At 41.2% G+C, this 23,253-nt stretch overlaps 2 protein-coding genes across 2 annotated transcripts; both read left to right on the top strand.

The window, feature by feature from the left end:
• Nucleotides 1–2,428: 2,428 nt before the first annotated feature.
• On the top strand, nucleotides 2,429–3,367 carry LOC119254342 (olfactory receptor 5B3-like). Its single transcript, XM_037521451.1, has one exon. It carries the CDS (start codon nucleotides 2,429–2,431, stop codon nucleotides 3,365–3,367), a length of 939 nt encoding a protein of 312 aa, XP_037377348.1.
• Nucleotides 3,368–14,510: 11,143 nt separating this feature from the next.
• On the top strand, nucleotides 14,511–15,449 carry LOC119254343 (olfactory receptor 5B3-like). Its single transcript, XM_037521452.1, has one exon. It carries the CDS (start codon nucleotides 14,511–14,513, stop codon nucleotides 15,447–15,449), a length of 939 nt encoding a protein of 312 aa, XP_037377349.1.
• The last annotated feature ends 7,804 nt before the right edge of the window (nucleotides 15,450–23,253 follow it).

Genomic DNA, 23,253 nt, shown 5'->3' on the forward strand with positions numbered 1-23,253 from the left:
ATGTGGGGGGGGGGTGAGAGGATCCACCAGAGACAGAGTGGGAAATAGAACAGGCAGACTGACTGAAGTACACTGCTAAGGAGAGCAGCAGGCAAGACAGGAGAGTTCTGCTGCGCCATGTGGGTAGCTCCCTGGCCAGCCGGGAATCAAACTCATGCTGCAGAGGCTGCAGACAGCTTCATAGTACGGTGCTTAACCCCTCATGCCACCAGTGAGACCCAAAAAGTTTGCCTTGTAATGAAACTTGGGGATGTCATGACCCTGCTCCTCCAGAGAGGATGAGGGGACAAAAGTGATGCTCTGATTAAGCAGAAAGTTCATCTAATTCACCATGTGCCAGCTTTGGAGAAAAAAATAGCCCAGGAGAAATGGCGCTAATTTGGACTCCAAAAGGAACCAAAGTGAAATAGCAAAATCCAAATTTCCTTTAATATTTCCACACAATGGCATCCTTATTGTTTCTGTCTTATCTATACATGTCAACAGTGATGTAGATAAAATATTGCACTTTTCATTAATTTGAATCTTGAATCTTCCTCATAAAGCTGTGTAATTGTAGACCACGACAGATCTTACCCAATCTTCAATCTCTGATGGTGAAATAAAAAAGAGATTGTCACCCACTTCACACGCAACTACACACACTCATATGCACATATATGGACAAAGCTCATAGCATTGTATGTGGGACACAGTGTGTGTGAACAGTGGTTGTGTGTGTTTGCAAAGGCAAAGCCCTCCTGGGCAAGGCTTCTGCCATGAACTCCTGGCCGGCTCACGGGGAGGCACGTGGGGAATCACAGACAACAGAGAGGCTGCCCTTCCAAAGGCAGCTGATTCAAATAAAATGAATTAAAATACTACACAAGAACAGATTCACACAAAATATTCAACAACATGATTTTTGCCACCAAAGAAGATTCATGGGTTAAAGACAAGCCACAAACTGAACTTTCACTCTCTATTCCCGTGATTCAAATGTGGGATGACAGCAATGAAAACAGAAGGAGTTTAAGAAAGGGAGACTCTAACCCTTGAAAACCGACCATGGATCTGAAGCATCCTGCAGGGCAGGGGAGGAAAACCACAGAGGGGAGGTGGGTGAACACAATGGACTATGGTGGAGGCTTATGAGTCATTCAGTGCAAAGACCTACAGTGGCCACACCTGAGAGGGGAAGGGAGTGAAATTCCATCCTGAGAAAAAATGGACAAGTATGAAAAATAATGGCAGTTCAGTTTTAACAAAGGAGATGCTTTAAAAAACACCTAAAATATGAATCCAAGGAATAAGTTAAGAAAAGTAGTACTACATAGAAGGGGAAAGCAGTTAGTGGTGCAGGGGACAGAGAGTTCTGGAAGGCGTTGAATATCTCAGTGCCCCTGGAGTGTGAAAGGAGGCAGATTAAAGAGGGAGGCTGCAGGACTTCAAAGCTCACTCATGCCTGATGCCCCATGTGTTTCCCGAAGCAACACAGAGGCCATCCTTCCAGTTAATAATACCTGTTGGCACAGCAGTAGGCTACACACAATGTTTTAGTCATGTTTTCACATCATCTCATTTAATACTCACGATAGTACCTTGAGTTAGGTCTCATTTCTATTTTCTTTTTGTAGACAGATAAAAGTAGGTTGGAGGGCATTCGGCTATTGTAATTATTCCTGGTAGTCAATGGGGAGGGTGCTGATAAGCAGCTGTTCTATGAGCCCAAGTTCCAGCCCAGCGCCGAGCCCTCCCTCAGAGGCTCTCCACTGCTGACACGCACAGGCCCCCTTATTCCAGCCAGCCCACCACGTCCTGTGCACAGCCTTAGCTACTTCACTGTGAAACTGCAAACACTGAGTGTGGACCAGTGGACATGATGAGTAATTATAAAGAGAGTTTAATCTAATTTAAGTAAAATGTAGGAAAGAGCACCAGACTTGGGAAACACTTCACCCAGGAATAAAATATGGCTTGCTCGTGAGTTTATGTAGAACAATGAATAAATGACTCATTCTCTTATGCATGGCTATGTAAGGAAAATAATGACTACCCAGCCTCAGAAATTGTTGAGAATTATCGGTGAACAGAGCTGTAGTGTCTAGAGCTGGTCTAAGGGAAGCTGAACTCTCATTTGTAAATTCCATAATGGCCCAGTTGGACTTTTTCACTAAATTTTCAAGGGTCGGTTTAAAGAATGAAAAACTGTTGAGGTTCTCCATGATGATTCCTTATTCATCAAGTTAGAATTCTAGATAATTTATACATGAAATTATGCATTGATGGTCATGTTTTAGGTACAGAGAGTCTGGAGACACATACTCTTGCTATTATGAAATAATGACCCTGGCATATAAGCAGTGATGTTTCATTGTAATTTTGACATCTAACTCTGTGTTCCTTTATCTCTTATTGCTGTAAGTCATCAGATTTCTAAACAACCTCCATGGAGAACACCACAGAAGTGACAGAGTTCATCCTCCTAGGACTGACTAAATCCACAAACCTACGCATCCCACTTGTAATGTTCTTCACTCTTATATATGCCATAAATGCCATCGGGAACCTGGGGATGATCCTGTTAATTCTGTTGGACTCTCGTCTCCACACGCCCATGTACTTCTTCCTCAGTAACCTGTCTCTGATGGACTTCTGTTACTCTACAGCTGTCACCCCTACGGTCATAGCTGGGTTGTTGATAGGAGACCTGGTCATCTCCTACAATGCATGTGCTGCTCAGATGTTCATTTTTGCAGGCTTTGGCACTGGGGAAGTTTTCATCTTGGCTGCAATGGCCTATGACCGCTATGTCGCCGTGTGCAAACCCCTGCATTACACCACCATCATGACCACAGGTGTGTGTGCAGGTCTGGCTATAATCTGCCATGCTGGTGGTTTCCTGAATGCCTGCATCCATGTTGGGGAAACATTCAGTCTCACTTTCTGCAGCTCCAATAAGGTCCATCACTTTTTCTGTGATGTTCCACCAGTCATGTCTCTCTCTTGCTCTGATAAGCGTGTTGCTGAGATGGTACTTGTTTATGTAGACACCTTTGTTATATTTTCTGCTCTTTCAGTTATCTTTGTATCCTACGTGTTCATTTTTATCACCATCTATAGGATGCGCTCATCTGCAGGCTATCAGAAGACTCTGTCCACCTGTGCCTCTCACTTCACCGCCATCTCCATCTTCTATGGGACAGTCACCTTTATGTACATACAGCCCAGCTCCAGCCATTCCATGGACACGGACAAAATGGCGTCTGTGTTTTATACAATGGTCATCCCCATGCTGAACCCCATGGTCTACAGCCTTAGGAATAAGGAGGTCAAAAATGCGATCAAGAAGTTGGGTGAGAAGATAAAATTGTCTCTGGGATTGTGATTTATACATTGTGTGTGGCATAATTAGCTTTCATGCCTCTCCATCTTCTTCAGGTCCTGACTAATAATTTACATTACACCTAAGTCCTGAAGTGACACTGTCACCTTTTCTAAAGTCTATTGTCTAGAATGAGGAAAGCTGACAACAATGGAAGTCTAATAAGAATCGCTAAGGGGAAGAACAAAATGTGTGTTTCTATGTTTCAAACATACATATTAAGGATATTTAAATTACTCACTTGTTCTGCATATATTTTCTCTGCCATGAGCACTACAACCACAAGGGGGCATCGAATTAGCAAGAGGTAAATGAGAGTATTATTTTTAACAAAACTAATTGAAATGGTGAATTGGGATATTGATATACAAAATATGTCACAGTGTGTTTACTTGAAAAATAATATAGGGCCTCCCCGGTGGCGCAGCGGTTGAGCGCTGGGTTGCGAAGCTGCGCGCGGCCTCTGCGGCGCCGGTTCGATCCCCGGCTGCTCCCCGGCCACCAGAGGAGGGTCCCACATGGCGCGCAGACCTCTCCTGCCGCCCGCTGCTCCCCTCAGCAGTGTACTTCGGTCCTTCTGCCTGCTCTGCTCCCCGCTCTGGCTCTGGTGAATTCTCTCGCCCTCCCGCGCTTCTGACTGTACCCAGTGCATGTATAAACAAAACAAACAAAGAAACCAGCAAAACAAATAAATAAAGCATGCCTCTATAAAAAAAAAAAAAAAAAAAAAAGAAAAATAATATAAACTCCTAGTTTGGGGGTAGAGGGATACATTCAATACTTTGTGTTTATTTCATTAGCATATTTTATTGACAGAATATAGACTTAGCATCATACTTGAATTAAAAATTCTGCCTTGAAATCAAAACTACCATGAGATACCATCTCACACCAGTGAGAATGGCACATATTAAAAAAACTAGCAACAACAAATGTTGGCGAGGGTGTGGAGAAAAAGGAACTCTTCTGCACTGTTGGTGGGAGTGCAAACTGGTCCAACCACTATGGAGAGCTGTGTGGAGATTTCTGGACCTACTAAACATAGAGCTTCCATATGATCCAGCAATTCCACTCCTAGGTATTTACCCAAAGGACACAGAAACATCAATTCCAAAGAGCACCTGCACCCCTATGTTTATAGCAGCACTGTTTACAATAGCTAAGCTTTGGAAACAACCCAAATGCCCAAAAGTAGATGACTGGATCAAGAAGATGTGGTACATATATACCATGGAATATTACTCAGCATTCAAAAAAGATAAACACATGCAATTTGCAGCAACATGGATGGCGCTGGAAGGGATCATGCTCAGCGAAATAAGCCAAAAAGAAAAAGAAAAATACCGGATGGTCTCACTCATAGCAGGAATCTAGAAAACTTAAATAAGGGACCAGGAAAATGAATATAAGAAAGTGAAAATCAAAATCAACAAAAAACTATGACCAGAGACACTTTTTGGGGGGTGGGGGGCGGGAGGGGAAGGATTGGGGTCAGAATGGGGCGTTTGCAATTGTATGGGGGAATATAAAAATAAAATTTAAGATTAAAAAAAAAATAAATAAAATAAAAATTCTGCCTTGTTTGAGTCATTTTTTGAGCTTATATTTTCTGATTATACCTTTCAAAAGGAAAATAGCCACAACAAATACAAGGAAAAAAGTACAAGCATTTTCAATTTCTGCCTAGATGACACCTAATTTGCATGCCTTGAAAAAATGCAGTTATTAACAATGTATTTAATGTCTACAAGTGCTTCTGATGGTTAACCTTGCTTATTAATCCTTAATTTAGTTAAGTATCGTTCTATCTTTTCACTCCTCCAGTGTGTTGCACAGCTCATTCACAATGATTTTTTTCAAAAGTTCCTCACAACTCCAAGCATCATTATGTCCTTGTGATTTTGTCCTCCCTGGCTCTTCAGTGGGCACTGTGAAGGTTCTGCTTCAGTGACATTCTAGCCCAGATGTTGTCTGCAATAGCCATCTTCAATATGTTCTTCACCCACTCCATGGATTGATATTGTGTAAGGAAAGTGAGAAAATCAGGCTGTTTTTCGCCTTCCACACAACAGACAACCCATCCTGAAATGCTCAGGTGGTGACCAGTAAGATATTTGGGTACTGTCCTTGGCCAGTTTTAGTGCCCCTTGCTGCCGGTACCACTAGCACCCTATGTGGGATGTAAGATAAATGATGTCATCACAATGGTAGCCATGTTGGGTGAAGTTGAGAGCCAACACTCTCAGAAAGGAATACAGGTAACTATCAAGCAACCAAAAAGGGTCTCAAAAAAGACAAGTAAGCCTCTTAAGGTCAGTAAGCCTCTTAAAGTCACCCATGTCCAAATGTGGGTGGAGCTACTGAGAGCAGGTGGAGGTCATGCCAAGGTACACATTACACAGCCAAATGCATATTTGTTAGAGTTATGGAGACAAGTGTGAGAGGACCAGCAGTTTACTGCCACAAAGAGACAGGCTACAGTGAAGGTAAAAGCTGGGGACTCCAGGGCCCAGGCACATGCCCTGTGCCTGGAGGATTATTTGCTGCCAACCTCAGCCTGGGAGAAGGCCCCGTTTGCTTTGGATAGGATAAGGCCAAGGGACACTCCACAGGGGCTCGGTGGGGACCGGAGGTCATATGTGGAGCTTTAAGTCCACTGGCCCCCAACTAATATGCAAAGGGTTTTGGACTTGGTAGATATGGGGGCAGAGTGTACTGTGTTATATGGGAACACAGACAAGTTTCAGTCATCTGCTTGTTACTCGTGATGGCTATGGAACCCGGAGTGTCAAGGTGACAGCAGTGAGGTGACTACTGGGATTTGGGCGATTATCCCCAAAGGAGTATTAAGTGTATGTGTTGCCAATCTTGGAGTACTTCCTGGTGGTGGATGTACTATTTGGCTTGTGGTTGGAAACCACAGCTGGAGAATTTTGCCTTAGGATACATGGGTGGAAGGCAGTGTTGCAGGGGCATGCCAGTGTCCACCCACACAACTGCCAGTCCCGAGGTGAGTGACCAATACTAAACAGTACCAGTTTCCAGGTGGCCACAGACAGATATGGGCACAATGGCAGAGTTGGAGAAAGGGGCATTGTGTGTACTGCCCACAGCGTCTCTATTCGCCTGAGTGGCTGGTGAAGAAGCCTGATGGCTCTTTGCGTATAACAGCATTCCTGAGTTGAAGAAAGTGGTTCCACACTTGCATATGGCAATGTCTTCATTGGCTAAACTGATGGGGTGTCTGAGTCACGAGCTCGGCACATAGCACTTAGTAGAAAATATGCAACCTTCAGTACATTACTCTAGCTAATGCTTTCTTTTGCATTGCTCCTGCACCAGAGAGACTAGACCAGTTTGATTCACAAGGGAAGGCCACAGTGGACATTCACTGAGTTTCCTTGGGATCACCTGCCCAGCTCTAATCTGTGCCACAGGCTAGTGGCCACTGACTTGGCCCGGTGGGAGAGGCCACCCTTGGTGCGCTTGTTCCATCATGTTGATGACACCTTATTGACCAGTGACTGTCTTGCAGATTTGGGAAAAGCTGTACCTCTCCTGTGGACACACCTGAAAACATGTGGCCTGGGCTGAGCAGCACTCTGTTAGAGTTCCTATTTCTTTTGCAGGTTATGAGTACAGTGTCCTCCACTCCTCATCAAGGGAACTTGCAGAAGAATGACACATATATTGTATGGTGAAAAAACCCTGATGAGGTGGAATTTAAGGAAAATGAGTAAATCAGACTATTTTTTACCTTACACTCAACACACATCCCATACCTGAAATGCTCTGTTTCTCACCATTTGGACATCTAGCAAACAACCATGGGCCGTACATTGGCAACAATGTCTTGGTGTGTGACTGTGGGCACCTAGTGTTTAAAAAGGGCTAGTGAGTGGAGATGCTGTTCTGCCTCTTTTAGTGCTGAAGTCTCTCCCTTGATCTGTCTGCCTGACTGTGTGTACGGTCCCCTGTCACCATGAGAGCTCTGAAAACTCTACCGAAAGCTCCAAATTTTCTTCTCGTCTAGTAGAACTGACAGTGAAACTGGCCTGGCCTGGAATGGCTGTGAGACACATGGCCTAACTCTGTAATAGCTCCCTCTGCACTGGACTCTACATTCCCAGATATTAGTGACATGGTGTTCATTATAACATGATCCTTTGGCTTAAATATGTGTGTTGCATAGTAGATTCTCAGTAAGTATTTGTCACCTGATGCATGAAATAAAGGTTGGAGTCTAATTGTCCCATGTGTTGATTCTTTGAACCACTAATTATAGTGCTTCCCCTATAACATCGATCTGCCAGACTTCAATAGTACTCCTAGCTATAGAACAGGATTGCTTCTTAGAAATCCAGCTCTAGAGTGTCATCTCAAACCACTTCATGAGCAGAACCTCATTTCATCTTTAGAACTCTTCTATGAGGGTACACAATATTATTGCCCCTCCACTTATAGGTGGTATACTGAAGTGTAAAGAGATTAAACTACTTGGCCAAGATCGTCCTGTAAACCTTGACAGAACCAGCACTTAAAGATAGTTCTCCATGGCAGCGCAGCTCACACTTGTGACATCCACACTTGAATACCTTCATAAAAGTGATAATTCTGCCCAGGGTGGTGTTAGTGTGTGTGCTGTGCTAACATACATGTAAAGAGCTATGAACCTATCCCCCTAAATCATACAGTGTTGTAAACCTCAACAGTGTTCTATGTCACAGCCAAAAATAATAATAATATTTAACATTCATCTAAAAAATTAAAGATGCTGAAATGATAAAAAAAGAGCTAAATAGACATTTTAAAACATGCATAAGAAACCCACATGGCGTGGCAGACCTCTCCTGCCTCGCCCACTGCTCCCCTCAGCAGTGTCTCAGTCCGTCTGCCTGTTCTGCTCCCTGCTCTGTTTCTGGTGAATTCTCTCACCCTCCCATGCCTCTGATCTGTACCCCAGTTCTTGTATAAATAAATAAAATCTTTAGAAATAAATAAAAACATACATGGCCAAGAAGTGCATTCAAAAGTGCTCATCATCACTTAACATCAGGGAAGTGCAGATCAAAACTTCCATGAGGCACCAGCTCACCCCTGTGAGAATGGCCCATCTCAAAAAGACCTGAAATTAGACATGATGAGGGTTTGGAAAAAACGGGACCTCATGCACTCTTGGTGGGAATGAGTCATCCACAGTGTTGGAAAACATTGTTACCGCCATAAGAAATACAACTTTCAAGGAAATGTAGTGAAGTTACAGGGACAAGATCAGGATGCAAAATTCAGAAGCTCTATTCTCAAGCAATGAACACTGATGATGAAATTAAGGAAGCAACTACATTCACAATAAATCTGAAAGAGTAAATAAACCATCGAGAGATAAAATTAACCAAAGATATGACTGAATTTTACTCTGAAAATTTTGAATAATGTTGAAAAGAATTTCAATAGACATAAATAAATTTAAAGTACCCCATATTGATAGTAGTTTTTCTTATTTCTTGTTGTGAGACATAGAATTTTGTTTCATAAGTTTTCTAGAATAAAGACTATTCTTTGTAAGGTGTATTCTCCAAAGTCTGCAATTTTACCTGTGATCCTGAGTGTGTGACAGGTATTTCTCTGAACTCCACAACTGCCTCACCATATTCTTCACTCAACATTCACTCATAAGCCTTTGAAGTATTTTCCAGATTTCTAACAATTTTGATTCATAGGGTATTTGCTTGATGTTTCAGAGATCTATAAAGAGATGGACCCTTGAAACATACTAATTGCTTTTTTTTTTTAAAGAGGCATGTATTTTATTCATTTATTTATTTGTTTGTTTGTTTGTTTGTTTGTTTGTTTGTTTTTACATGCACTGGGTACAGTCAGAGTATGGGAGGGTGAGAGAATTCACCAGAGCCAGAGCAGGGAGCAGAGCAGGCAGAAGGACTGAAGTACACTGCTGAGGGGAGCAGCGGGCGGCAGGAGAGGTCTGCGCGCCATGTGGGACCCTCCTCTGGTGGCCAGGGAGCAGCCTGGGATCGAACCAGCACCGCAGAGGCCGTGGGCAGCTTCGCAACCCAGCGCTCAACCGCTGTGCCACCAGGGAGGCCCTAATTGCTTTTTTATGCCTTTCTTTTTAAAGGACACTGATTATTACATTTGGGCTCACCAAATAATCCAGGTAAATACCACATTTTTGTACTCTTACTCTAATTACATATGCAAAGTACAAATTAATTTGTACCAAAAAATGCACAAATTACATTCTGACTCATGCAATATTTACAGAATCCAGAAAGCAAACTGTACAAAATGAATATTGATATGAAATATATATAGAAAGAAATTAAAATATCTAAAAAATTAAGTGAAAAGACTGGTCAAATAAATTATTTTATCCTCTAACAAAGCAATAATACGCAACCATGAATATGAGAGCAATTGAATGATTTTTTAAAAAGGAAGAACAACATCCCATGTTTAAGCGAGGTTTTTCTTGTTTTTACTTGGGATATAGATTTTTGCTTAATACATTTTCTAGAAAAAAGACTATTCTTTGTTAGCTGTGGTCTCTAAAGCCTACAGTTTTACATGTGCCCCCGAATAGTGGGACGGGTATTTCTGTGACCTACACATTTGCATCACCATATTCTTCACTCAACTTTCTCTCATCTGTTTTCCGGAGTTCTAACAGTTTTGATTCCAAGGGTAATTGCTTGATGTTTCAGAGATCGTTGAAGGGGTAGAACCTGAAACATACTATTTCTGCTATTTTTTATGCCTTTCCTTTATAAAGACACAGATTATTAGCTTTAGGCTACCAAATTATCCAGGTAATTACCTCCTCTTAGTGCTCTTAACCTAATTACATGTGCAATGTATTCTGACTCATGCAATATTTTAAAATATCCAACAATTGAACTGGTGTGTTTGAGAACCTTTGTTTAGTCCCTGCTGATTTCCTTCTCACAGACTCTTCTCCAAGCCCATCACCCAGGGCCCTGGCCAAGTGCCCGGCTCCCTCTGGGTGCTCCTCCAAGGCTATGAGGCTTCCCCATCCACAGCTGCACATTCAACACTTGAGGCCTCTTCAGTCTCTGTAGTGGGAGAGGGATAATGGACAGTAATGGGTGTGCTTTACCGCACCCAGAAATGACACATGTCAATTCTTTCTAAGCCATTTTCGACACCTGACACATGTCACATTGTACCCAAAATCGGCAGGCACATGTAGGGGAGAAGATGTAATGTTTAAACACCACTATTTTGTTAGCCATGCTGTAGCAATATTTAGTAACAGTTAAGAATAATATTGAACAATTCAGAACACCTGATGCGTGTTAGATATTTTCTGCGGTTTGTATGTATGGAATCGGAATATCTTATTGTCAATCCTAAGTGGGGGGCATGATATCATTATCTTCCTCTTACTGATGAGAAACTGTAGTTTGATGATTAAATTGCTTAATCAAGTTGATGCCTAATCACACTTTTATGTAGAGCAAACCTATAACCACCCCACATGCCTGCAATGAGGAAGATGTGATAATTTTGCTTGGAGTATGAGCTTACAGACCACCAGCTTGGAGACAGAACGGATCTATGGGTTTTTGTGAAAAAGATATTTTCAGACCATGATTATAGTGGTAACACATGTTGAATAATAAAACAGATTGTTAACGATACTCAAGACATATTTGATAAAGAGAAGAAGTGAAAATAAAATATGAGTTAAATTAAATGAAATAAATATAAACAAAACATAAATTAAATTGAAATTGAAATTTAAGTAGCTAGTGCTGCAATGATGTGAAGAAACAAAAATTTGCTTGCTGCAGAGAATGTGAAATCTGGAGTTACTTCATACAATATTGTAATTTTTACTCAATGGAGTATATTTACCAAAGGTCCGAAACAATTCCCTGATAATTACCCTAATGAAAAAAAACTTGTGCTTGCACAAATATTTTCCATGTTTATATCAAATTTGTTTATAATCATCAAACATTGGAAACAATATAAAAGGTTCTCAACTGAGAAAAGAAGAAAAATAAATCTTAAAATTCACAGCATGGAATACTACTTTGCAATTTTAAATTCCACCATAGATATAGGTAAGGATGTGCCTTTAAATGAATTGCGCTGTGAAAAATGCCAGAATCAAAAACTGTGGATTCTAAGACCTTAGTGAAGGACATTTTCACAAAGGGAAAATTATATGAAAAACACAGGTCAGTAATTACGACAGCATTGACTCCTAGGAAGCTGAGGAGTCAAATTCTTAGAAATATGCATTAAGAGGTGAGCACACTACTCTCTGCAACTTGTAATTAAAAATGAAAATTATATGAAATAGCCATGCAAATACAGAGTACACCCTCAAATTATGCAATGTGGATCCCATAGGCAGTTTGATTACTTTGTCCTTTGGAAAGTGTGGTGAGAAGCAGGAGGTGCAGTGTGCTCCTGAGGGACATCCCCTGAGAACCTCAGGTCTTTATAATCCACTCTCGGTCCCCATGCACTAACCCTGTATCCACTGTGACTTCTGGAGCTTCATTTACAATGACCAGACTTTGGCCGAGACCCTTTGAACATGTGTTCATCTGAATACTGGTGGTTTCCACATGCAGACCAACCTCTGATTTTAGTATTTCCTCTGAACTTGCAGCCATGGCCAAGGAAACATTCAGAGGTAAAAATCATATTGAATAACTTTAAAGTGAAACCCCTAAAAGTATCAAGTTGTTCTTTAGACATTGGTTTATTATTTACAAACACGATTCCCTGAGCTACATGATAGAGGTGATTTTATTATGTTTACTTTACAAATAAAGAATGCAAGGGACCCTTCCACAAGAACACATGGTCGATTCAGAACTTGAACCCATGTTCATGCTTTTTTCATCATTGATCCTTGTCTTAGAGACCCTGGAACCTGAGCCCACTGCTGCACAGAGCTTCTCCAACAGAATCTGGGCATTAGTCCACGGGTGGATTTTTTTTTAATCTCAAATACACTATTGAGGATTGACTGTCGTTTGCTTGGAAGCAGAAGGTAAGCTCCTACATTCAATGTATGCTTACAGTGAAAACTGTAGTGATCCAACAGGTATGGGACAGCTGTTGTGGTTTGTTGCAATAGACATAGATATTGTCAACATTTTCCTTAAAATCCAAGGTGTAACTGGGGAGCAAATGTCAAATGTCCCACAACAGAAACTTAGACATTAAAAGATTTGCCTTGTAATGATACTTGGGGACGTCACGACCCTAACTCCTCCAGAGAGGATGAGGGGATAAAAGTGATGCTCTGATTACGCAGAAAGTTCATCTAATTCACCATGTGCCAGCTTTGGAGAAAAAAAAAATGGCCCAGGAGAAATGGCGCTTATTTGGACTCCAAAAGGAACCAAAGCGAAATAGCAAAATCCAAATTTCCTTTAACATTTCCACATAATGGCATCCTTATTGTTTCTGTCTTGTCTACACATGTCAACAGTGATGTAGATAAAAAATTACACTTTTGTTAATTTGAATCTTGAATCTTCCTCATAAAGCTGTGTAATTGTAGACCACAACAGATCTTACCCAATCTTCAATCTCTGATGGTGAAGTAAAAAAGAGATTGTCACCCACTTCACACACAGCTACACACACTCACATGCACATACATGGACAAAGCTCTTAGCATTGCTTGTGAGACACAGTGTGTGTGAAAAGTGGTTGTGTGTGTTTGCAAAGGCAAAGACCTCCTGAGTGAGGCTTCTGCTGTGAACTCCTGGCCGGCTCACAGGGAGGGACGTGGGAAATCACAGACAGCAGAGGCTGCCCTTCCAAAGGCAGCTGATTCAAATAAAATAAATTAAAATACTACACAAGAATAGATTCACCCAAAATATTCAACAACATGATTTTTGCCACCAAAGAAGATTCATGGGTTAAAGACAAGCCAGAAAATGAACTTTCAACCTCTATCTCCGTGATTCAAATGTGGGATGACAGCAATGAAAACAGAAGCAGTTTAAGAAAGGGAGACTCTAACCCTTGAAAACCGACCATGGATCTGAAGCATCCTGCAGGGCAGGGGAGGAAAACCAAGGGGAGGTGGGTGAGCACAATGGACTATGGTGGAGGCTTATGAGTCATTCAGTGCAGAGACCTACAGTGATCACACCTGAGAGGGGAAGGGAGAGAGATTCCATCCTGAGAAAAAATGGACAAGTATGAAAAATAATGGCAGTTCAGTTTTAACAAAGGAGATGCTTTAACAAAGGATTATGTTTACACATCATCTCACTTAATACTCACAGTAGTACTTTGAGTTACGTCTCATTTCTATCTTCTTTTTGTAGACAGATAATACCAGGTTGGAGGGTATTAGGCTAGTGTAATTACTCTTGGTCATAAATGGAGGGGCTGATAAGCAGCTGTTCCATAAGCCCCAGTTCCAGCCCGAACTCAACACTCTCCACGTTTGACACCCATGTGGCCCCCCCTGTTCTAGGGAGCCCAAAATATTCTGTGCACAGAAGTCTTAGCTACTTCACTGTGGAACCAAACACTGAGTGTGGACCAGTGGATACGATGAGTAATTGTAGAGAGAGTTTAATCTAATTTAAGTGAAATGTAGGAAAGGGCACCAGACTTGGGAAACACTTCACCCAGGAAAAAAATTTGGCTTCCCAATGAATATATGTGGAACCATGAATAAATCACTCATTCTTTGTGCCTGGCTATGTAAGGAAAATAATGACTACTCAGCCTCAGAATATGTTGAGAAGTATCAGTGAACAGAGCAGTAGTGTCTAGAGCTGCTCTAAGGGAAGCTGAACTCTCATTGCAAATTCCATCATGGCCCAGTTGGACTTTTTCACTAAACTTTCAAGTCTCGGTTTAAAGAATGAAAAACTACTGAGGTGATCCATGGCGATTCCTTATTCATCAAGTTAGAAATCTAGATAATTTATACATGAAATTATGCATTGGTGGTCATGTTTTAGGTACAGAGAGTCTGGAGACACATACTCTTGCTATTATGAAATAATGACCCTGGCATATAAGCATTGATGTTTCATTGTAATTTTGACATCTAACTCTTTGTTCCTTTATCTCTTATTGCTGCAAGTCATCTGATTTCTAAACAACCTCCATGGAGAACACCACAGAAGTGACAGAGTTCATCCTCCTAGGACTGACTAAATCCACAAACCTACGCATCCCACTTGTAATGATCATCACTTTTATATATGCTGTAAACGTCATCGGAAACCTAGGGATGATCCTGTTGATTCTGTCGGACTCTCGTCTCCACACGCCCATGTACTTCTTCCTCAGTAACCTCTCTCTGATGGACTTCTGTTACTCTACAGCTGTCACCCCTACGGTCATAGCTGGGTTGTTCATAGGAGACCTGGTCATCTCTTGCAATGCATGTGCTGTTCAGATGTTCATTTTTGCAGCTTTTGCCACTGGGGAAGTTTTCATCTTGGCTGCAATGGCCTATGACCGCTATGCCGCCGTGTGCAAACCCCTGCATTACACCACCATCATGACCACAGGTGTGTGTGCAGGTCTGGCTATAATCTGCTATGCTGGTGGTTTCCTGAATGCCTGCATCCATGTTGGGGAAACATTCAGTCTCACGTTCTGCAGCTCCAATAAGGTCCATCACTTTTTCTGTGATGTTCCACCAGTCATGTCTCTCTCTTGCTCTAATAAGCGTGTTGCTGAGATGGTTCTTGTTTATGTAGACACCTTTGTTATATTTTCTGCTCTTTCAGTTATCTTTGTATCCTACATGTTCATTTTTATCACCATCTATAGGATGCGCTCATCTGCAGGCTATCAGAAGGCTCTGTCCACCTGCGCATCTCACGTCTCCGCCATCACCATCTTCTTTGGGACAATCACCTTTATGTATGTACAGCCCAGCTCCAGCCATTCCATGGACACGGACAAAATGGCGTCTGTGTTTTATACTATGGTCATCCCCATGCTGAACCCCATAGTCTACAGCCTGAGGAATAAGGAGGTCAAAAATGCGATAAAGAAGTTGGGTGAGAAGATAAAATTGTCTCTGGGATTGTGATTTATACATTGTGTGGGGCATAATTAGCTTTCATGCCTCTCCATCTTCTTCAGGTCCTGACTAATAATTTACAATACACCTAAGTCCTGAAGTGACGCTCTCACCTTTTCTGGTCTATTGTCTAGAATGAGGAAAGCTGACAACAATGGAAGTCTAACTAAGAATGGCTAAGGGGAAGAACAAAATGTGTGTTTCTATGTTTCAAACATACATATTAAGGATATTTAAATTACTCACTTGTTCTGCATATATTTTCTCTGCCATGAGCACTACAACCACAAGGGGGCATCAAATTAGCAAGAGGTAAATGAGAGTATTATTTTTAACAAAACTAATTGAAATATTGAATTGGGATATTGATATACAAAATATGTCACAGTGTGTTTACTTAAAAAATAATCTAAACTAGTTTGGGGGTAAAGGGATACATTCAATACTTTGTGTTTATTTCATTAGCATATTTTATTGACAGAATATAGACTTAGCATCATACTTGAATCAAAAATTCTGCCTTGTTTGAGTTATTTTGTGAGCTTATATTTTCTGATTATACCTTTCAAAAGGAAAATAGCCACAACAAATACAAGGAAGAAAAGTACAAGCATTTTCAATTTCTGCCTAGATGACTCCTAATTTGCATGCCTTGAAAAAATGCAGAGAGTTATTAACAATGTATTTAATGTCTACAAGTGCTTCTGATGGTTAATCTTGCTTATTAATATTTAATTTAGTTAAGTATCATTCTATCTTTTCACTCCTCCAGTGTGTTGCACAGCTCATTCACAATGATTTTTTTCAAAAGTTCCTCACAACTCCAAGCATCATTATGTCCTTGCGATTTTGTCCTCCCTGGCTCCTCAGTGGGGACTGTGAAGGTTCTGCTTCAGTGACATTCTAGCCCAGATGTTGTCTGCAATAGCCATCTTCAATATGTTCTTCACCCACTCCATGGATTGATATTGTGTAAGGAAAGTGAAAATCAGGCTGTTTGTCGCCTTCCACACAACAGACAAGCCATACCTGAAATGCTCAGGTGGTGACCAGTAAGCTATTTGGGTACTGTCCTTGGCCAGTTTTAGTGCCCCTTGCTGCCGGTACCACTAGCACCCTATGTGGGATGTAAGATAAATGATGTCATCACAATGGTAGTCATGTTGGGTGAAGTTGAGAGCCAGCACTCTCAGAAAGGAATACAGGTAACTATCAAGCAACCAAAAAGGGTCTCAAAAAAGACAAGTAAGCCTCTCAAGGTCAGTAAGCCTCTTAAAGTCACCCATGTCCAAATGTGGGTGGAGCTACTGAGAGCAGGTGGAGGTCATGCCAAGGTACACATTACACAGCCCAATGCATATTTGTTAGAGTTATGGAGACAAGTGTGAGAGGACCAGCAGTTCACTGTCACTAAGAGACAGGCTACAGTGAAGGTAAAAGCTGGGGACTCCAGGGCCCAGGCACATGCCCTGTGCCTGGAGGATTATTTGCTGCCAACCCCAGCCTGGGAGAAGGCCCCGTTTGCTTTGGATAGGATAAGGGCCAAGGGACACTCCACAGGGGCTCAGTGGGGACCGGAGGTCATATGTGGAGCTTTAAGTCCACTGGCCCCCAACTAATATGCAAAGGGTTTTGGACTTGGTAGATATGGGGGCAGAGTGTACTGTGTTATATGGGAACACAGACAAGTTTCAGTCATCTGCTTGTTACTCGTGATGGCTATGGAACCCGGAGTGTCAAGGTGACAGCAGTGAGGTGACTGCTGGGGATTGGGCGATTATCCCCAAAGGAGTATTAAGTGTATGTGTTGCCAATCTTGGAGTACTTCCTGGTGGTGGATGTACTATTTGGCTTGTGGTTGGAAACCACAGCTGGAGAATTTTGCCTTAGGATACATGGGTGGAAGGCAGTGTTGCAGGGGCATGCCAGTGTCCACCCACATAACTGCCAGTCCCGAGGTGAGTGACCAATACTAAACAGTACCAGTTTCCAGGTGGCCACAGACAGATATGGGCACAATGGCAGAGTTGGAGAAAGGGGCATTGTGTGTGCTGTCCACAGCGTCTCTAATTCGCCTCAGTGGCTGGTGAAGCCTCATGGCTTTTTGAGTATAACAGCATTCCTGAGTTGAAGAAAGTGGTTCCACCCTTGCATATGGCAATGTCTTCAGTGGCTAAATTGATGGGCTGTCTGAGTCACGAGCTGGGCACACAGCATTTCAAGCAAAGTTTGGAGACTTCGGCACATTGCTCTAGCTAATGCTTTCTTTTGCATTGCTCCTGCACCAGAGAGTCTAGACCAGTTTGATTCACAAGGGAAGGCCACAGTGGACATTCACTGAGGTTCCTTGGGATCACCTGCCCAGCTCTAATCTGTGCCACAGGCTGGTGGCAGCTCACTTAGCCTGGTGGGAGAGGCCATCCTTGGTGCGCTTGTTCCATCATGTTGATGACACCTTATTGACTAGTGACTGTCTTGCAGATTTGGAAAAAGCTGTACCTCTCCTGTGGACACACCTGAAAACATGGCTTGGGCTGAGCAGCATCTGTTACAGTTCCTATTTCTTTTGCAGGTTATGAGTACAGCGCCCTCCACTCCTCATCAAGGGAACTGGCAGAAGAATGACACATAGATTGTATGGTGAAAACACCTTGATGAGGTGGAATTTAAGGAAAATGAGTAAATCAGGCTATTTTCCACCTTACACTCAACACACATCCCATACCTGAAATGCTCAGTTTCTCACCATTCGGACCTCTAGCAAACAACCAAGGGCCAAACACTGGCAACAATGTCTTGGTGTGTGACTGTGGGCACCTAGTGTGTAAAAGGGGCTAGTGAGTGGAGTTGCTGTTCTGCCTCTCTTAGTGCTGAAGTCTCTCCCTTGATCTGTCTGCCTGACTGTGTGTATGGTCCCCTGTCACCATGAAAGCTCTGCAAAATCTACCGAAGGCTCCAAATTTTATTCTCATCTACAAGAACTGACAGTGAAGCTGCCCTGGCCTGGAATGGCTGTGAGACATGTTGCCTAACTCTGTAATAGCTCCCTCTGCACTAGACTCTCCATTCCCAGACATCAGCGACATGGTGTTCATTATAACATGATCCTTGGACTTAAATATGTGTGTTGCATAGTAGATTCTCAGTAAGTATTTGTCACCTGATGCATGAAATAAAGGTTGGAGTCTAAGTGTCCCATGTGTTGATTCTCTGAACGACTGATTATAGTGCTTCCCCTATAACTTAGATCTGCCAGACTTCAATAGTACTCCAAGCTATTGAACAGGATTGCTTCTTAGAAATCCAGCTCTAGAGTGTCATCTCAAACTACTTCATGAGCAGAACCTCATTTCATCTTTAGAACTCGTCTATGATGGTACCCAATATTATTACCCCACCACTTATAGGTGGTATACTGAAGTGTAAAGAGATTAAACTACTTGGCCAAGATCGTCCTGTAAACCTTGACAGGACCAGCACTTAAAGATAGTTCTCCATGACAGCGCAGCTCACACTTGTGACATCCACACTTGAATACCTTCATAAAAGTGATAATTCTGCCCAGGGTGGTGTTAGTGTGTGTGCTGTGCTAACATATATGTAAAGAGGTACGAACCTATCCCCTTAAATCATACAGTGTTGTAAACCTCAACAGTGTTCTATGTCACAGCAAAAAATAATAATAATATTAAACATTCATCTAAAAAATTAAAGATGCTGAAATGACAAAAAAAAAGAACTAAATAGACACTTTAAAACATGCATGAGAAACCCACATGGCGTGGCAGACCTCTCCTGCCTCTCCCACTGCTCCCCTCAGCAGTGTCTTCAGTCCGTCTGCCTGTTATGCTCCCTGCTCTGTTTCTGGTGAATTCTCTCACCCTCCATGCCTCTGATCTGTACCCCAGTTCTTGTATAAATAAATAAAATCTTTAGAAATAAATAAAAACATACATGGCCAAGAAGTGCATTCAAAAGTGCTCATCATCACTTAACATCAGGGAAGTGCAGATCAAAACTTCCATGAGGCACCAGCTCACCCCTGTGAGAATGGCCCATCTCAAAAAGACCTGAAATTAGACATGATGAGGGTTTGGAAAAAATGGGACCTCATGCACTCTTGGTGGGAATGAGTCATCCACAGTGTTGGAAAACATTGTTACCGCCATAAGAAATACAACTTTCAAGGAAATGTAGTGAAGTTACAGGGACAAGATCAGGATGCAAAATTCAGAAGCTCTATTCTCAAGCAATGAACACTGATGATGAAATTAAGGAAGCAACTACATTCACAATAAATCTGAAAGAGTAAATAAGCCATCGAGAGATAAAATTAACCAAAGATATGACAGAATTTTACTCTGAAAATTTTGAATAATGTTGAAAAGAATTTCAATAGACATAAATAAATTTAAAGTACCCCATGTTTGTGGTAGTTTTTCTTATTTCTTGTTGTGAGACATAGAATTTTGTTTCATAAGTTTTCTAGAATAAAGACTATTCTTTGTAAGGTGTAATCTCCGAAGTCTGCAATTTTACCTGTTTTCCCGAGTGTGTGACAGGTATTTCTCTGAACTCCACAATTGCCTCACCATATTCTTCACTCAACATTCACTCATAAGCCTTTGAAGTATCTTCCAGAGTTCTAACAAATTTGATTCATAGGATATTTACTTGATGTTTCAGAGATTTATAAAGAGATGGACCCTTGAAACATACTAATTGCTTTTTTTATGCCTTTCTTTTTTTTTTTTTTTTTTTTTTTTTTTTTTTATAGAGGCATGCTTTATTTATTTGTTTGCTGGTTTGTTTTTGTTTTGTTTATACATGCACTGGGTACAGTCAGAAGCGCGGGAGGGTGAGAGAATTCACCAGAGACAGAGCGGGGAGCAGAGCAGGCAGAAGGACCGAAGTACACTGCTGAGGGGAGCAGCGGGCGGCAGGAGAAGTCTGCACGCCATGTGGGACCCTCCTCCGGTGGCCGGGGAGCAGCCGGGGATCGAACCGGCGCCGCAGAGGCCGCGGGCAGCTTCGCAACCCAGCGCTCAACCGCTGCGCCACCGGGGAGGCCCTATGCCTTTCTTTTTAAAGGACACTGATTATTGCATTTGGGTTCACCAAATAATCCAGGTAAATACCTCATTGTAGTACTCTTACTCTAATTACATATGCAAAGTACAAAAGAATTTGTACCAAAAAAAAATGTACAAATTACATTCTGACTCATGCAATATTTACAGAATCCAGAAAGCAAACTGTACAAAATCAATATTGATATGAAATATATAAAGAAAGATATTAAAATATCTAAAAAATTAAGTGAAAAGACTGGTCAAATAAATTATTTTATCCTCTAACAAAGAAATACTATGCAACCATGAAAATGACAGCAATTGAAAGATTTTTTAAAAAGGAAGAACCCCATCCGCATGTTTATGTGAGGTTTCTCTTGTTTTTACTGTGAGATATAGATTTTTGCTTAACACATTTTCTAGAAAAAAGACTATTCTTTGTTAGCTGTGGTCTCTAAAGCCTACAGTTTTACATGTGCCCCCTGAATAGTGGAATGGGTGTTTCTTTGACCTACACATTTGCATCACCATATTCTTCACTCAACTTTCACTCATCTGTTTTCCGGAGTTCTAACAATTTTGATTCCAAGGGTAATTGCTTCATGTTTCAGAGATTGTTGAAGGGGTGGACCCTGAAACTTACTATTTCTGCTATTTTTTATGCCTTTCCTTTATAAAGACACAGATTATTAGATTTAGGCTACCAAATTATCCAGGTATTTACCTCCTCTTAGTGCTCTTAACCTAATTACATGTGCAATGTATTCTGACTCAAGCAATATTTCAAAAAAGCCAATAATTAACCTGGTGTGCTTGAGAACCTTTCTTCAGTCCCTGCTGATTTCCTTCTCACAGACTCTTCTCTAAGCCCATGACCCAGGGCCCTGGCCAAGTGCCTGGCTCCCTCTGGGTGCTCCTCCAAGGCTATGAGGCTTCCCCATCCACAGCTGCACTGTCAACACATGAAGCCTCTTCAATCCCTGTGGTGGGAAAGGTAATGGGTGTCCATTATCACCGCACCCAGAAATGACACATGTCAATTCTTTCTAAGCCATTGTCGACACCTGACACTTGTCCCATTGTACCCAAAATGGGCAGGCACATGTAGGGAAGAAGTTGTAATGTTTAAACACCACTATTTTGTTAGCCATACTGTAGCAATATTTAGTAACAGTTAAGAAAAATATTGAACATTTCAGAACAGCTGATGTGTGTTAGATATTTTCTGTGGTTTCTATGTATGGAATCTGCAAATCTTCTAGTCAATCCTAAGTGGGTGGCATGATATCATTATCTTCCTATTACTGATGAGAAACTGTAGTTTGATGATTAAATTGATTAAACAAATTGATACCTAATCACACTTTTATGTAGAGCAAACCTATAACCACCCCACATGCCTGCAATGAGGAAGATGTGATAATTTTGCTTGGAGTATGAGCTTACAGACAACCAGCTTGGAGAGAAGAATGGATCTATGGGTTTTTATGAAAAAGAAATTTTCAGACCATGATAATAGTGGTAACACCTGTGGAATAATAAAACAGATTGTTAAAGATACTCAAGACATCTTTGATAAAGAGAAGAAATGAAAATAAAATATGAGTTAAATTAAACTAAATATAAACAAAACATAAATAAATTAAAATTGAAATTTAAGTAGCTAGTGCTGCAATGATGTGAAGAAACAAAAATTTGCTTGCTGCAGAGAATGTGAAATCTGGAGTTACTTCATACAGTATTGTAATTTTTACTCAATGGAGTATATTTACCAAAGGTCCAAAACAATTCCCTGATAATTACCCTAATGAAAAAAAACTTGTGCTTGCACAAATATTTTACCATGTTTATATCAACTTTGTTTATAATCATCAAACACTGGAAACAATATAAAAGGTTCTCAACTGAGGAAAGAAGAAAAAATAAAATTTATGTTTCACAGCATGGAATACTACTTTGCAATTTTAAATTCCACCATAGATATAGATAAGGATGTGCCTTTAAATGAATTGCGCTGTGAAAAATGCCAGAATCAAAGACTGGATTCTAAGACCCTAGCGAAGGACATTTTCGCAAATGGAAAATTATATGAAAAAAAAAAAAAAAAAGGTCAGTAATTACAACAGCATTGACTCCAAGGAAGCTGAGGAGTCAAATTCTTAGAAATATGCATTAAGAGGTGAGCACACTACTCTCTGCAACTTGTAATTAAAAATGAAAATTATATGAAATAGCCATGCAAATACAGAGTACACCCTCAAATTATGCAATGTGGATCCCATAGGCAGTTTGATTACTTTGTCCTTTGGAAAGTGCGGTGAGAAGCAGGAGGTGCAGTGTGTTCATGAAGGACATCCCCTGAGAACCTCAGGTCTTTATAATCCACTCTCGGTCCCCATGCACTAACCCTGTATCCACTGTGACTTCGGAGCTTCATTTACAATGACCAGACTTTGGCCTAGACCCTTTGAACATGTGTTCATCTGAATGCTGATGGTTTCCACATACAGACCTACCTCTGATTTTAGGATTTCCTCTGAACTTGCAGCCATGGCCAAGGAAACATTCAGAGGTAAAAATCATATCGAATAACTTTAAAGTGAAACCCCTAAAAGTATCAAGTTGTTCTTTAGACATTGGTTTATTATTTCCAAACATGATTCCCTGAGCTACATGATAGAGGTGATTTTATTATGTTTACTTTACAAATAAAGAATGCAAGGGACCCTTCCGCAAGAACA

The sequence above is a fragment of the Talpa occidentalis genome, unplaced genomic scaffold (assembly GCF_014898055.3).
Source record: "Talpa occidentalis isolate TD23 unplaced genomic scaffold, MPIMG_talOcc4v2.1 talOcc4.3, whole genome shotgun sequence".
NCBI lineage: Eukaryota > Metazoa > Chordata > Mammalia > Eulipotyphla > Talpidae > Talpa > Talpa occidentalis.